Genomic DNA, 15,355 nt, shown 5'->3' with positions numbered 1-15,355 from the left:
CATAGGTATGAGTCCATTCGAATTGGTGCATGATTACAAACCTAGGCAACCCATAGACCTATTTTTCATGTCTCATCAGTATAGAGTCTTTGAGTCTGCACAATCAATTGCATCACATCCACATTCATTGCATCAAGAAATCAGCAATTGTAGTCACTTTAATAACTTAAAATATAAATTCCTTGCTGATTTACATAGACGTTATAAAGAGTTAAGTAAAAAATATTACATCATGATAAGAATTAGGCTTGAACGATTTTCTTCAGATACGTTTAAGAAATTACAAACTTGTAGTGCAGAACCGTTCAAAATCTTAAAGAAAATCAGTTCGAATGCATATATTGTGGATCTTCCTGATGACTATGGGATTAGTGCGACATTTAATATTGAAGATTTGGTCCCATACAAAAAGATAATATTCATACCTTCTGACCCCTTTATTGATGTACCTGCCCATGTTGGACACCCTGACCTATTACCTGCTGTTGAGCCACCACTTCCCAAAGTTCATGCACGCAAAGAACAAATAGAACATATATTGGATGAGCAGGTTATTTCAACCAGGAACGGTGATTACCAACATTACCTTGTTCGGTGGAAAGGTCGACCAAAGTCTGATGTGACGTGGATTTTCAGAGCACAGTTGCAGCGCCTTGACCCCGATCTTCTAGAGCAGTACGACAGCCGGCCAGACCTGTACTCGACGGGGTCGAGTTTTTCTCACTCGGGAGGAGTTGATGGGGACATCAGAGCCCTTCATCCAGATGATCTTGAGCCCCCGGATTGAGTCAGACCCGTTTATTTGCATATTTATTTTATTATTTTATTTCTGGGCTTATTTGCATTCTAGGATTTATTTGTGGTTTATTTTATTTCTGGGCTTATTTGCATTTTAGGGCTTATTTGTGGTTTATTTGTGTTATTTGTGGGTTTATTAGGATTTATTTCTGTGTAAGGGGGTTTATGCAAATTGTGTATTTGGGCCCTATATATAGGGAACTATTTTCATGATTAGGGTTTAATGAAGTGATTTGGAATTTCTTTCCCCCTACGTTCTTTCTTCTCTTTTTCTCCTCTCCTCCTCTATTCTTCCTGCGTCTCTACAACCTCTTCTTCCTTCTCTTTCTCTTGTTCTTCCTTCTTCTCCTCTTTCCCCGCACTGGTGCTGCATCATCTCACCATTCGCACAACCCAAGGATGATCAAGGGGCCCTCTCCAAAGTTGGTGGCTGCCCGGCCAGCTGCCGATCCGCCGCCAACGGCCACTTCCCCGTCCGGTCCGGGCTCTCGGGGATCCGCAACCAGGCCTCCCAGGTCACCTTCCCCAGCAAATCAGTGCCCAAAGCCATCTCGGGAGACCTACCTGGCAAAGGCTGAGAGGAGTCGAGGTCACCAGAGGGAGGGTCGGGGCTGGGGCCGCCCTCATCGAGGGAGAAGTCGGAGAAGAGGCGGAGGGGGGTCCAGCCCCCTGCTCTCACTCTCCCGAGCCTCGATCAGGCCCAACCTGACACTCATGCATAATGGGTGCATCCAGTTCTTCCACATAGGAGGCCTGGCCCACAGCAGCCAGGCCCAACCCCACCCCATCCAAACCGGACGTTGGCTGCTTGGGCCCATTGTTGGAAGGGCCCGGGGCCGCATCCACCATCAAGATTTTTGGGCCGACCTGCACACCGGTCGGCCCAAAGCCGCCTGCATCCTCTGTTGAGCCAACTAGGGCACATAGCCGGTCAAAACTTGACCCGACTCGGCGACAACCCTGAGTCATTCCCAACCCCAAGCTCAAGTCGCTGCCCTCACTGGCCGACTGTTCCTTTGGGGGCGAGCACTAGCACGCCACCTTCACCAGTTCTGCCAACCATTTGAGTCTGACGGCGAGCCGAGTGAACTCGGATGGTTGGATGGGGACTACGGCCTGGAGGAGAACGACTCGGGCGTTGACTCGGTCGTCTTCCTTGGCCACAGTGGCTCCTTCGCTGCGCGCGACGGCCGGATCCGCATAGCCCGCCAGACAAGAGTCGAAGATCGGCCGCCGAATCTCCTTCTCAGAGCTCAAGTCCGGCTCCCCAAGATCTCCGCCAGTCTCCACCACCATGGGAGTAGGGGTCCACGACTGATCTTGCCTCTCCTCCATTGGCATCGGTGCTGGAAACCTGCAGCTCGTCTCTATGTGCCCGATCCACTAGTAGCCGAAACAAAACTCCGAAACGTTCTCGTAGACGAAAGGCTGCCACAGCACTCTCATCTTCCCCTTGATCTAAAAAGTCGGGCAGCAGCGGCACGGTGGCATCGGTGACCACCTTCATGCAAGTAAAACCCATAACCTTCTATTGCTTGGTGATTCTGTTAATGACGAGCAGTCGGCCCGCCATTTGGCGATCCGGAGGATCGTCTCACTCGACCAATACTCCATAGGGAGTCGAGGGAGCCGGATCTAAACCACCGCCGGCTTCAAGGCGTCCAATCCCGACACGACGTCTCAGAGCCCACAGATCCATGGCCAGCAACTAGCTCGCCAGCACCCACGGGCTGCCGATGAGGGCACAATCCCGATCGGAGGTCGATTTAAACCGAAGTGCGAGGGGGTTGTTGGCGAGAAGCACCGCTTCCACCTTGGCCTTCGTTTTCCCCCGAAAGTGACATCCCAAGCCACCGATTCCGTCGGCATATGGCAGTTGAGGCTTTGGACCACTACCGCTTGATCCTCCCACTCCTTCTGCAATGCCTCAATAAGCTCCTCCAGCAGCTCAAGGACTGTCGTAAAGAGACGCTGGAGGTTCTCCACCTCTGCCACCGAGATCGGGTGCATCGCCTTGCCTCCGGGCTTCGCCCGACCACCCAGCTCCTCCCCTCGTGCCGGCAGACTCCGGCTTCCATCAACGGCGGCGCCATGCACCGCCTTAGCTTTCTCCTCCATCTCCAATTGTGCACAAAACTCAAAGCAGTTGCCCCTGAGAGCATACTAGCCGTTACACAGCACTCCCTTCTGCATGTAAAGCGCCCTCCTCTCTTTGTTGTCTCAACCAAAAGATTGCTTAATCATAAGGTAGACGTTACAGTATGATTATACCATATAGTATAATTTTATTGTGCCATGCTATAATTAAAGAATCCTAGAAATATGATATCATAAATACACCATCCAACAACCGTACTCTATTATAATTTATAATTTTGCTAATCACCTTTAAGAAAAACACATTTCGTCCCCAGACATTTGTTGAAAAATAGCAATGACAGACTTTTTTAATTTGAGCCAATCTTGCCTCCCAACTGTGAGAGATACCACATGGTTTTGAGGCTGCCCATTAAAAAAGACCTAAATATTCTTTTGCCCTAGAATATGTTATATCTTCCAATCATAATGTACTACAACTCATTTATAACTGAAACACAATATCACTGGAAAAGTCCCCAGATGGCATATTTTTTTGAGACGCGGTCATAAAAACTCCTTTTCTTTATTTTATTAAAATTTTATCTTACAGAATAAATTCTGAATTAAGACTGAACTAAAAAATAAATAAAACAAAGCTAAATTTACTGAAGTATTATGTTACTGAATCACAAGCATTGTAATTATAATATTTTAAAAAAAAATTGTTGCAACCTTGGTGAAACTTGAATCGCCTGCGGTTACAAGGATGATGGGTTATCGAGCAACAGAGCATGCTGCCAACCAGCAAAAAATCAACCAAAATAAATTCATGTAGTTACTCAGGAAGTTATGTGGATTCCTGCAGTCTGAAATAGCAATGTCCCTCAGCCACCTATATAACCCTATGGCTTTTTCAAATAACAGTCATCATCAGCAAATCTACAATAGCAGATAGATTGCACATAAAAGTCCACAACAATAAAAGTTACCATTTTAAACTCATTTGCTTTGTGCAACAAAGACACAACAAATAGAGGTAAAGAATATGTTGACATCCATCAGAGTTTTTTCACAGTGAAGCTCAGGAACAAACTACTCAGAATGCTTCAGATACCAGAATCTGCCTTAGAAACCAAAAATTGCATGGCAATATAAACCTCTACCTGTCTCGGTGGCGATCACGTTCCCTTCCATATCCCCGACCTCTTTCGTATTCATAGTCTCGATCTCGATCTCTGTCTCTGTCTCTCCCTCTTTCCTTCTCACGTTCCCTTTCCCTCTCTCTGCTTCGGCTTCTTCGTCTCTCCCTCTCACGGCCACCTCTTTCTCGGTTCTTGCTGCTCTCTCCATCATTGTAATCTCTGCCCCGTTCTCCACTTTTTCGTCTGCTCTCTCTATCAATCACGCCTTGAATAGCCATTCAACAAACACATCAACTAATATCAGAACGTAATATCCAAATAGCACATGGTCGTTAAATCTTCAGTTTCAGTAACAAATGTTCTATTTTTTTAGTGCAATTTTGAGAAACTATAACCCATTAATAAATCTTCTAAGCAACAAAAATAATAATCAGAGAACAATGTTTCCTTGGCTCTTGACAGGTACCTGTGAACTGGATCTTTACAAATCAGTAACCACAGTAATATGCATGAACAATGCAAACATGATGCAGTATCCAACTGTAAGGGGTAATTAAACAAACAAAATATACTAAAAGAAATGACGGTTGTCACAATAACAATGACAATGCAAAGGCTACCTCTGCAAAACCATTAATCAAATTATATCTAATGAAATGGGGGCAATACCTAAATCCTCAACCTCCCATCCAGCACGCCCAGAACCAGGAACTATCTGTCCACCTTCAATCTGCTGTGTTTTGGCACGGAATTTCTTTTTGAGGTTGCCAAATTCATCGTACATCTCCCCGTCATCCTGAAAATGGTCCTTTTAGATACTTCCACATTTCCATTAGCATTTCAAAAACAAAATTACAAGATCACCTACCTCTTCAGCTTCTCTCCGTCGTCTTCTTGTTTCCTCTATTTCTTCTTCATCAAGTTCTTTGTAACCCCCACCACGGCCTCCTCTATCGAACAAAATACATGAAAAGGCAAGTAATCAGAATACAACACCAAAGTCAGACTCTCAATGCAATATTGGCAACTTTTTTTACCTACAATTTGTATATGTCCGTATATCCACACAAATAGAAGGGCAGGCTTGAAATGCCAAAGCATCAAATGCCAAGAAGAAAGAAGGCTTTTAGTGCTCGGGCATCTCTGATTTTCTAATCAATATAGGTTAGTAAGGCAACATCTTAGCTGATGGCTACTGGGTACATTGGCAGCAAGCTAATCCACGATAAAATATGGAGCACCTAGCAAATTAAGTTATGACCAATTCAACTCCTTGAAAACAAAGAACCAGCTAAATTGACAAAATAATGAGTCTCTTAAGGCTTCTTATGAAGATCTAAAAAATTCAAATTATTCTATGATGGGTTATTCTATGATGGGCTGCAGTGTAAACTGGTTGATTACCTCACACCACCCTCATTGTGGCCTGGCTTATTGGTGTTACAAATATTGCACTTTGTACGCTTTGCCCAGTTAATATTGCCACACCTGAAATTAGGTTAGTAATCAAAGGGGGCAAAAGTTAAACAAAAAAGATGTAAGACACAAAATATCCACCATGCTTTTTTTCACAAATAAGCTATATATATACACATGCCAAGAGACCAGTGGAGTACATTTGTACAACAGAGTTTATGTCTCATTCCTTTCATTTGCGTGATGTTACATAATACAGATTAGAGGCGAAAAAAACCACTTATATAGTTACTCATGCACAGTTCAAATGAACTGAAATATATACTAATTGTGATTAATGAATCATTCGAAGCATGCTGAACTAAAGAATGTTTACAATTTATGAGCAAACTCAGAAAAAAAAATCGTTTCTAGCAAAAAAGCCAAATGCAATAAAACCCATCTGTACAAAGTACTGAAAAACAAAAGTAAACAAAAACACAATAGATAATTATGAGGATGATCATCCACAAGTACTCAAAAAGTTAACAAAAGGATGATGCAAGTATCACTTCCAATAAAATTTAAATCATGTGCCTTAACCTGTGCTTACTCTAACAATTCCATACATGGTTCTAATTAGGAGCAGATGTCTCATGCGGTGCTTTTATAGCAAAGCCATTCAATTGGTTCTATTCATTGCCAAAAAAGTCAAGGTGGCACACTTTTCAAGCCACACTTGAAAGAGTGTATGTCACTCGTAACTATTCCAAAAGCCCACAACAAAAACTTCAACATATGGCAAGATTTAATTTAAAAGTAGCATGGCTCATCATTTAGAACTATGATACAAACAAAGTACGTATAATCAAAATGATACCAGCAAACCCATTTGGACCCTTCAAGAAAAGTCTAGAAACCATGTAACAGGAAAAATACATTGAATGATGCCATTAGAAAATATAACAACTTCTGCTAAAAGACACAAGGAATGTACTTTGTCCTGGAACTTCCTCTCCTCTAGAACACCTTATACAGTTGGCTTACTTGCTATGTTTAAAAATACAATTTAACAATATTCATTTTCAATAAATAACAAAAACTCACAAAATATTTGAATTTTTCACTTAAAACTGGTATGCAGGTTAGTGCTCATAGAAAATTTGAATCTTTCACTTAAACTTGTATGGAGGTTAGTGTGCCTTACATTGGGCAGGACCAATCATTTGGACCAAAAAGCCCTGTAGGACCACCAACAGGACGGCTACGTCCACCAGCATCATTGCTTCCACGGCCCCTTCCTCGACCAGCTCCACCAGTACCTGTGCCACCAGCACCAGCAGGGCGAGATGTTCCACAGCGGTTACAGACACCACGGAATGCAAAATTTATATTGGTGCAACTGATAGGAGAAAAAAAGTAGAGACAAAAAAAAAGAGCATCAGAAAGGCAAGTTATAATACTGGATAACATTTACAACAAAACAGATAAAGATATAGCGAGAAAGAGTTGCTCACCAATATCAAATCACAGACCTTGTATTTGGACATAACCAGTCTCCATCTTGCTGCCATGATTTGCCAGAAGCATCACCCCTTCCTCTCCCTCTGCCCCCACTATCATTCAATTCATCATGTCCCCCCAGATCACCTTCCATGCTTGGATTTGCAGAATGATTAAGTTGTTGAATGTTGGCCTTTGACTCTGCTATATATACTTCGATGATGCTTCCATGAAATTCCTTGTTGTGGAACCACTCCACAGCAGCCGAAGCTGCATGAGGATCTTCGTATGTAATTGTTGCATCACCCTTCGGTTCATTTGTTACTTTGTCTCTGTACAACCAAACTTTTGGTCGACCAGTCCTTTTGTCTTTCTGTCACATTTTAAAGAACAAATTAATATTATGACCAATTAGTTAAATATTACTGAACAAAGAGGATATTATAGATTTAAAAAATATATATATAGAGATGGTTTCAAATGATACCTGGTGAGACCCCCTACCTTTAGCAACCCTATGGTGCCAAAAAACTCAGCCAGCATATTCTCATCAGTCCCAGGAGGCAATTGACATACATAGACAGAGCCATTTGAAGGGTCTCCTCTCCCTGAGTAACTTGCCATTCCAATAGATTCACACTATTGGCATAAAATAATATTAACTATTTACGGAACTCAAAACAAACAATGTTATAAAAAGGATTATATGCAGGATCAAAACAAGTTATATAGTACGCATTCCTGAACTCCAAATATAGTTGCATTACATAATAAATTAGGAGATGCATAAGGATGCAGCATCAAATATCATAATACAACCAACGTGCATGAAAAATCCTAAGAATTTTGCCAAAGCAAATGGAACGTTGCAATGAACTCGACCTCACAGTAAACCAAAGAAGTTACAGATCATAAAGGCGGAAATAGTTTAGTATCGCACATTCCTCTCATCCTAACATGAACATATAATCTAAGAAATAGTCTTCAAACCTTTTGAAACATATAACTTTCTCCTCCAAGATAAACAAGGATAGATATAGATAATTTGGATGAAAAAGGTTGGATTTCCAGAAATCATTATCTAATAAATTTAACGGTTCCAAAATAAATGAACGAGTGTCTTTAGTCATTAATGTGTCTTGGAAACAGATTTGACATAAGACCCTATGTGGCTGATAGAGTCTAAGGATCCTAATGTTCTTAAGAATTTCGACTGCCAATGTATGGTCAAATTGTGTAGCAAAATAGAAACAACTTAGAAACACCAAGGGTTTCAAACAAGTTACTTATGACAAATCCAATGCAACGATGAAGAAAGATCTTGATATATAAGACTGTATATATTACTAGAAGTATAAGAAAATAGCAAGAATAAAAAAAGAGGGATTCTTGTTTATTTTTGCATAAAACAGGTAATAGCAAGCTGACAGTTGTTGCTACTTCGAAAATCTTATTGGCTGTGTTACCAAGACACTTGCGTCCAAATCCAAGAATCCATGTTAGATATGTATCCTAGTCGAATACATATCAAACACTTGGATACTTATGAAGTTCTTCGGCTGCTATTTTTGAAGATTGTCAGAGACCAGCAACAAGTTTAACACTATATTTCAATGTTGGTAGTGAGTATTTGTTCGTTTTATAAATTGGTCAAAAACGTGGATATTAAAATAATTTCCCAAAATATTATTTCTCTTGTATCCTTAAATTAATCTAGAAGTTTGAATGAGAAGCATGTATATTGAAAGACTTAAACAAACAATATCTTCCTAATGTTTAAACAAGCAATATATAAAGAACTAAATATATAATTTAGTTAGAAAGGTCAGGAGCAAGTTACACTTTGTGCAACTCTTATAGACTTATACCTTTTTTTGAATTAGACAATAGGGGTCCCACATCGATGATGCCAAGCCATTGAATGTGACTACTATCTCTAAACTACTTACACACCAAAAATTACGAGAATTAGAGGCTCCTAACCTATGCATCAAGCGGTCAAGGAACATGTATTGTTTCGTGTTATTTGAACAATCCAATTTTTGACCACTTAATGCATAAGTTAGGTGTCTCCAAATTATATGATTTTTAATGTGGAAGCAATTTAGAGTTAGTAAATCACATTCAACGACTCAGATATTCAATGTGGGACTTCCATTCTCCAATTCAAAAAAGGTACAACTCTATAAGAGTTACACTAGAAGTAACTTCCACCTGACCCTATTTAGAATCAATTTTTCCTACATATCCTTGTATCTCCATTTTTCCCTCTTCCCCAGTTAGACACTTGGATACGCATCCAAATCTGATTCTTGCATTCGTTCATGCAACACTACTTATGGGCAAGTAAAGAAACCGGAGAACACACAAAGTGGGATAACAGGAATAGAATAAGCGAGAAATCTGAAAATTGTGACCAAAAGATATTTATCATATCCAATCTTCAAGTTGCTCAAGACAGACTTCCCAAAGGACCACAAGTTTTTGATAGTTCCCACATTGCAAAATAATTTGAAGAAACAACGAAAATGACAGCATATCTAGTGTGCCATCTAATCCAACAAATTTGTATCTTTGCCAACACTATTTCTTGCTAATTACTAATACCAATATACACAATATCCAATGGCTTTTTGATGACAGGGTTGGCAAAGCAAAAGTGTTGTGGCAGACTTGTACCAAACCTTTATTTGCTAGTTTTTCAAAATGTCTCCTTCAACTGCAGTCATCCTGTAGAATCAGTCTGGAATGCTGGTAAATTAGACAGCCCCAGAACCATATTTATGCTAAAATAAATGGATCTTATCAGCTTCCAATTCTACCTTTTTTTTTACTGATTAATACATACACATATAGTCTATATGCCTTCTTCTTAAGACTAACAAGTCGTCAAATTTATGGCGGTAGTAGTCTTCTAAGGGAAGGGGATATCCTCCATGAATGTGATGCCACCTTCTTAGACAATACCAGAACCATGTTTACACTAAAATGAATGGTTCTCGTCGGCTTCCAACTCTACTTTTTTTACTAATTAAGACGTATACATATGGTCTAATGCTCTCTTCATATGACTAAGAAGTTATCAAAATTATGGCAGTAGTAGTCTTCTAAAAGGAGGAGATATCATCATTCATGAATGTGGTGCCACCTTTTTGCCATTTATTATAGAATGCTTAAATATGCATATAGTCAAGGTCTGCTATACAGATCCGTACCACCCCATACTGATCGTACCATTCTATACCGGCAAGGTATCAATACAACACCAAGGTTTGGTTCGATATATGAGCTAAACCAATCAATACTAGTCCGAAGCAAGCGGATTCGTCCTATATCACTCAGTCTTGCCTATACTACACAGTACCGACTTAAACCAGGTAGTATCATGACTAAGTGAAAAAAAGTATTGAGAACCTATCTTGACATGAGATAGGTACATCCCATACTCGACCATACTGAATTGATAACATAACGGTGTAGTTCTTGGTATCGATTAAACTTGTAATGGTAGTGAAAACTATCTTTTCTACATATCCCAATATCTCCTTTTCTTTCCTTTTCCAGTTAGACACTTGGGTATGTGTCTTGATCTAATCTTCATGTTCGTGTCCATGCAACATTGACACAATACCAAACCAACATGAATGCAAAGGTGGGTCATGTGTTGGTAATGGAGGGAGAGAGATCAAAACAGGGAGATATAGAGAGAAAGAGAAGGGAAACAAAGAGCTGGAATAGAGAAGAATCGAAAGGGAGACAAACGAGGGTTCTTGCTCCCTTGGTCTCAACCTGAACTTGGGTTCTCCTATTTAGCTCATTTTCTCATTTTCTCATGTTTTTTTCAAGTTTTTGTTGTATGTGCTCTTAAACAAGGCTTCTCTTAAGGGATCTCTTCGTTGGATTCTCTCAAGCAATGCTCTTGAGTAGCATATCAAAGCTCCACAGAGCTTAAAAGGTTGTTGGAAGAGAGATGCTCTCATTTTACCATTGTGATGTAGTCTCAGAATTCCATATTGGACATAGTTTATGTTTTTTGTTGTTTCTGTGTTTTCCATCCAAAGCCATGTTTAGGCTGGAATTTTCAATCAAGTCATGTACTAGGGCTGCCAAGCAAAAAGGGTCCACCTAGATGTGATAGAAAGCTTAACTCAATCCCAAACCACCGCACTTAATTACTTGAGCCTTGGCCTTTCTTCAATGCCCACGACCATCACTCATCTCTAGAAACGGAGGAGGATGGATGATAGTCTTGAAAATAGAATTGTGCATGTTGAATGTATGGAAGAAAGGAGGAAAAAAGTTAGAAAAGAGAAAAAATATATACAGCATAAATCTGCAGAAATACGTAGAAATCTGCAGAAAACAGCACAGAAAAAAAAACTGTTCACATGAACAATAACCCGACCCGTTACTGTTCACGGAATAGTAACCCGACACAGTTACTGTTCACGGAACAGTAAGTCGGCCTACAAAAAGAGAGGACAACAGTTAAAAAAGGGGGAGAAGAAGAAATCCTAGAAAGGTGAGTGCCACCGTGGGCGAAGCCCTGAGAGACCCTTTTCCTTCCACTTTTATCCTGCATCTTGACCTCTTCTTGGAGCTACCTTCTTGACCTCATCATCCTTCATCTCAATACCTTGGTGGAGCGCGGTCTGAAGATTCTCATTGGATTGGAGGGACCAAACTCGTAGAGGTAATTATCCGACTAGTTCTATCACCATCTTTTGCCCAGCCCTCGTTTCTTCGTCCATCAATCATTATCTCCACCCATCATCATTACCATCGTTGCCATCTATCACTTCTTTGGAGCATGAGTTTACTGGCCGTATTTTTTTTATTATTCTGTTGTGGTTATTTTCGGTTTGTTGCACTAGTTGTATTTCATTAATTATACTTCATTAATAAGATATCTATCATGTTCTGTTTTCCGTTCACATACATCTATGATGTTCTTTTGGAATGATGAGTATTTGCTGAAGTATCTAATCAATCGCACTATAATTGATTATTATTAAATCAATCTATACCTATAGTAATCAATTATAGATTGCACCACAGTGTAATCTAAAACATTGTGACATTTGGTACATTAATATTTGCTTTTATTCTCCTGTTGTAATATACTAGAGCACATCTCATCACTTAACAGAGAGATATGGTGGGCCCACAAGAGCGCCTACATATCCCTGGAAAATCTCAATAAATATAGCCATACAATACAATTTCCCCCACTTAATATAAGGATGGCCAAAAGAGAGTGGAAGTCAAAAGCAATTATATAAGATTGGTGATGCACCATAACATTGCAACATTTTAGTGAATTTAAAGGTAGGTTATACATAAAAATAGTAAAGGTCGAAGGAGATGGCATAGACCATACGCAAAAAGATAAGTGGTTAACAACAAAAGGGAAAGAGAGGAAGCGGGCCAAGAAGCAATAAGGAAATGCAGATATAGAAAATAAAAGTGAATGAGAGGATGAAAAAACTAACAAATTGCATTAACCAATGGATATTGTAGAATTATTCAATGAGGCAGTGTAACTAGTTTAAGAAGAATATCAGAATAAGTAAAAACCAAGGTGAAGTTTCTAATGATTGCAATGGAGAACTAAACAGCACCAAAAAAAACCAATTGATTACATGCGCCAAGAAACTTTAAAAGAATTAGGCGGAAGTAGACATATTCATAAAACGTGAAATCACAAAACTAGTTAAAAAAAGTCCAAAAGGAAACTAACGATTCTTCTAATGTTTTTTTTGGATAAATCATTAAATGGGAAATGAAGGTAGTGGTATCTGTGAGATAGAAGCAAGTGTGACAGCCCCACTGAAGGGATGAACCTTCTAACAGAACCATATGCTACATGAGAGGCAGAAAATGAAGCAGTAAATCAAAAGAGGCTAATATTAGCTTCCATAACCCACTAATGATAGAATAATTTCCAAGAAACATTTCCCTGCAGTTTCCAAGATCTGAGATTTATATATGTAACGAAAAAATTCGAAGAAACAACAACAAAAAAAATCCCTTCATTCCCATTTATAATGGAAATGTATAATTATCAACAATCAGATTATCAAACTGTTTTCATAACCTGGAAGGACAGGCTGGTAAAGCCTTGAGATTGGGTACAGAGTAACCAACCATCTATAATAAGTGCTAGGAAATATTATGAAGAGATTATGAAGCACCATAAGATTCATGAAGGCACCATAACCATTTAAGCAAATGGTGAAATATGTGATGATCAGAAATTTGTTGCAAAAGGCCCAAAATGTGCAATTACATTACATCATGACTCTTCATATATAGCTAGAGTTTATAATCCTTGAAAGAAATGGTTTGCTTACATTTACTTCTTGACCTTAGTGCTCTCGAAACTCTTACAATATGTTGCAATACACATCAGTAGAGAAATCTAACTTCAATATATTCTTAAAATAAGTCGAAGAATGGTGCCTCCAACATTCTTCGCTTCATTGTTCAAAGCCATAGTTTTTGAATAGTCTAGGCAACCCCAGGCACCACCCAGGCGACAAACCTTTTACAAAATACAGAAAATAATATACATACCTACATAAATTTCAATTATCGACCAAGATTTAAATTGCCTTCAATAAACTATTCATCTCAAATGACTCGAGGATGCATCGCTAATAACACGTGCAAGAGTTCTACTAGATAAAACTTTCTAGTTCATCGCAGTTTTATTATGTGCACTAAACTTGTAGAACAGAACATATTTTTGTCTTAACTCAGATTGTATCGCATATGTTATTTACCGGACATGGATATGGATTCAAATCCCATAGAAAACACTACAAGCAGAAAAATGATCAATTTAAACTAAGCACGCACATATGATTAATAAAACAGTTACGACTGAGGAATACTAAAAACAGATCATAAAAACAGAGAAAATATACAGCAACACAGAATCCAAATCCGGCAGCAAATAAGCAATTAAATGGACAAAATGAGGGAATACGACAGCGAGGGTCTCGAAATTGATCAACTCTTCCAAGAATGCCTCTGTAAGAGAGGATATGCTCTATTTAGGGCATTCCACTCCAGAAGGGGAAGGGGAAAAAACGCGAGGAAGAAAGAGGGAAGGAGGGAGGGAGGGAGGAATAGAGGCGGACATACCTTGAGGCCTCTCGGATCCTCGCTGGTTGACTGTGATCAATGTTCGACTGCCGTCGCCGCCGCTCGCCTTCCGAACCCAAAATGGAGAGAGGAGAGATGCCCTAGGGCCTAGGGTTGGAATGCGGAGAGACGGGAGAACCTTGTGGAACTTCGAACAGCCCACCTCTCTCCCCCTTAAGTTCAATCCGGTTCGGATCAGTAAGCTTGGGCTTTCTCGATTCGGATTTAGGGCAGGAAGTGGGCCGGGCGGATCCTGGAACTGGATTCAATTTTTTTTGGGGGCGGGCTTCGAGCTAGACTTTGGTCCAAAACTTTTTACACAATCTAAGTCTGAGCCGGTCTGGACCTGATTGCACTAATCCGAATTACCCATTGGACCAAAAATAGGCTCGGCTTGAATCCGATTGAAATTTAATATTTTATAATATTACCTGAGAGGTAAATAAGTTGGTTAAAAATTAGACTCTCTTCTATAACATAAATAAATGATACATGATACATTATTTTCAGCAAAACCTATTTTAGTTCGTCCTTTACTTTCTCATTATTCTCTCTAAATAACAAAATAAAAATACAAATTGATTTGGGCCTAAATTCGAGCTCTATTTCGAGCCTTGTTCGGGCTCGAGTTGAGCCCAGGCCGGGCCAATAATATATTAGAGCCCGGCCCGAAAAACAAATGAGCTCTATATTTAAGGCTAAACCCGGTATAAACTCTTTCGAACCTAGCTTGAAGCCCGGCCCAAGCCCATTTTCAGCCCTAGTTTGAACTAATGAGTTAGACTCGGCTAGGTTTAGCTGCCATTTTGGCATGCTCGGATAGGCAGGATAGGCGGCCACAATATTAGCAGGTAAAATTGATTTTGTTTAAATAAAGCTTGTTTACTAGTTAATTATTTATAATCTAACTTTTGATAAATCTATAAATATCTCATAAAATATTATAGTAAAATACTATAGCAAAAATTGTATTAGTTACTCAAGTAATCACTATAGCAATAATTATGAAGGCATCATAGCATCTTGAAATCTAACTAATAACTATTTGTTGATTGCGATATATTTTATATGTAATTTGATTATGACACTTCGTCACTCATAAAGCTATAATTATTAAGCAATCTAAAATTAAAGCAAAGTTCATGTAAGATTGCCATATGAGTCCTCAGATATATCTTATAATTTATATAAATATTTTAATCAAATAGAAAAAATAGATAGTACTATATTAGATCAAACTATTAGTAACTTACGAATAAATTTAAAAAATCTTTTAGAAAATAAAAAAT

The 15,355-nt window shown here is 39.3% G+C and overlaps 1 protein-coding gene across 1 annotated transcript; it reads right to left on the bottom strand.

Annotated features, from left to right (window-relative positions):
* Positions 1–3,807: 3,807 nt before the first annotated feature.
* On the bottom strand, positions 3,808–14,199 carry TAF15 (TBP-associated factor 15). Its single transcript, XM_088723425.2, has 8 exons — positions 14,067–14,199; positions 7,422–7,525; positions 6,950–7,290; positions 6,622–6,816; positions 5,424–5,507; positions 4,888–4,969; positions 4,689–4,815; positions 3,808–4,284 (listed from the first exon to the last, which is right to left on the bottom strand). The coding sequence occupies exons 2-8, from the start codon at positions 7,458–7,460 to the stop codon at positions 4,037–4,039; spliced, it is 1,116 nt and encodes a 371-aa protein (XP_088579551.1). The 5' UTR covers positions 7,461–7,525; positions 14,067–14,199; the 3' UTR covers positions 3,808–4,036.
* Positions 14,200–15,355: the final 1,156 nt, after the last annotated feature.

Source organism: Phoenix dactylifera, chromosome 6 (assembly GCF_051530095.1).
Source record: "Phoenix dactylifera cultivar Ajwa chromosome 6, Ajwa_hap1_PhDact_Kaust_v1.1, whole genome shotgun sequence".
Classification (NCBI taxonomy): domain Eukaryota; kingdom Viridiplantae; phylum Streptophyta; class Magnoliopsida; order Arecales; family Arecaceae; genus Phoenix; species Phoenix dactylifera.
The sequence above is the reverse complement of the archived record's forward strand: the minus strand, read 5'-3'. Positions and strand labels throughout refer to the sequence as shown.

Coding starts and splice junctions, on each gene's coding strand:
- TAF15 (XM_088723425.2), bottom strand. CDS start 7,460: ATGCTGGCTGAGTTTTTTGGCACCATAGGGTTGCTAAAG. Junction 7,291..7,421: donor GCACCATAGGGTTGCTAAAG/GTAGGGGGTCTC, acceptor AAAATGTGACAG/AAAGACAAAAGGACTGGTCG. Junction 5,508..6,621: donor AATGATTGGTCCTGCCCAAT/GTAAGGCACACT, acceptor ACCTAATTTCAG/GTGTGGCAATATTAACTGGG.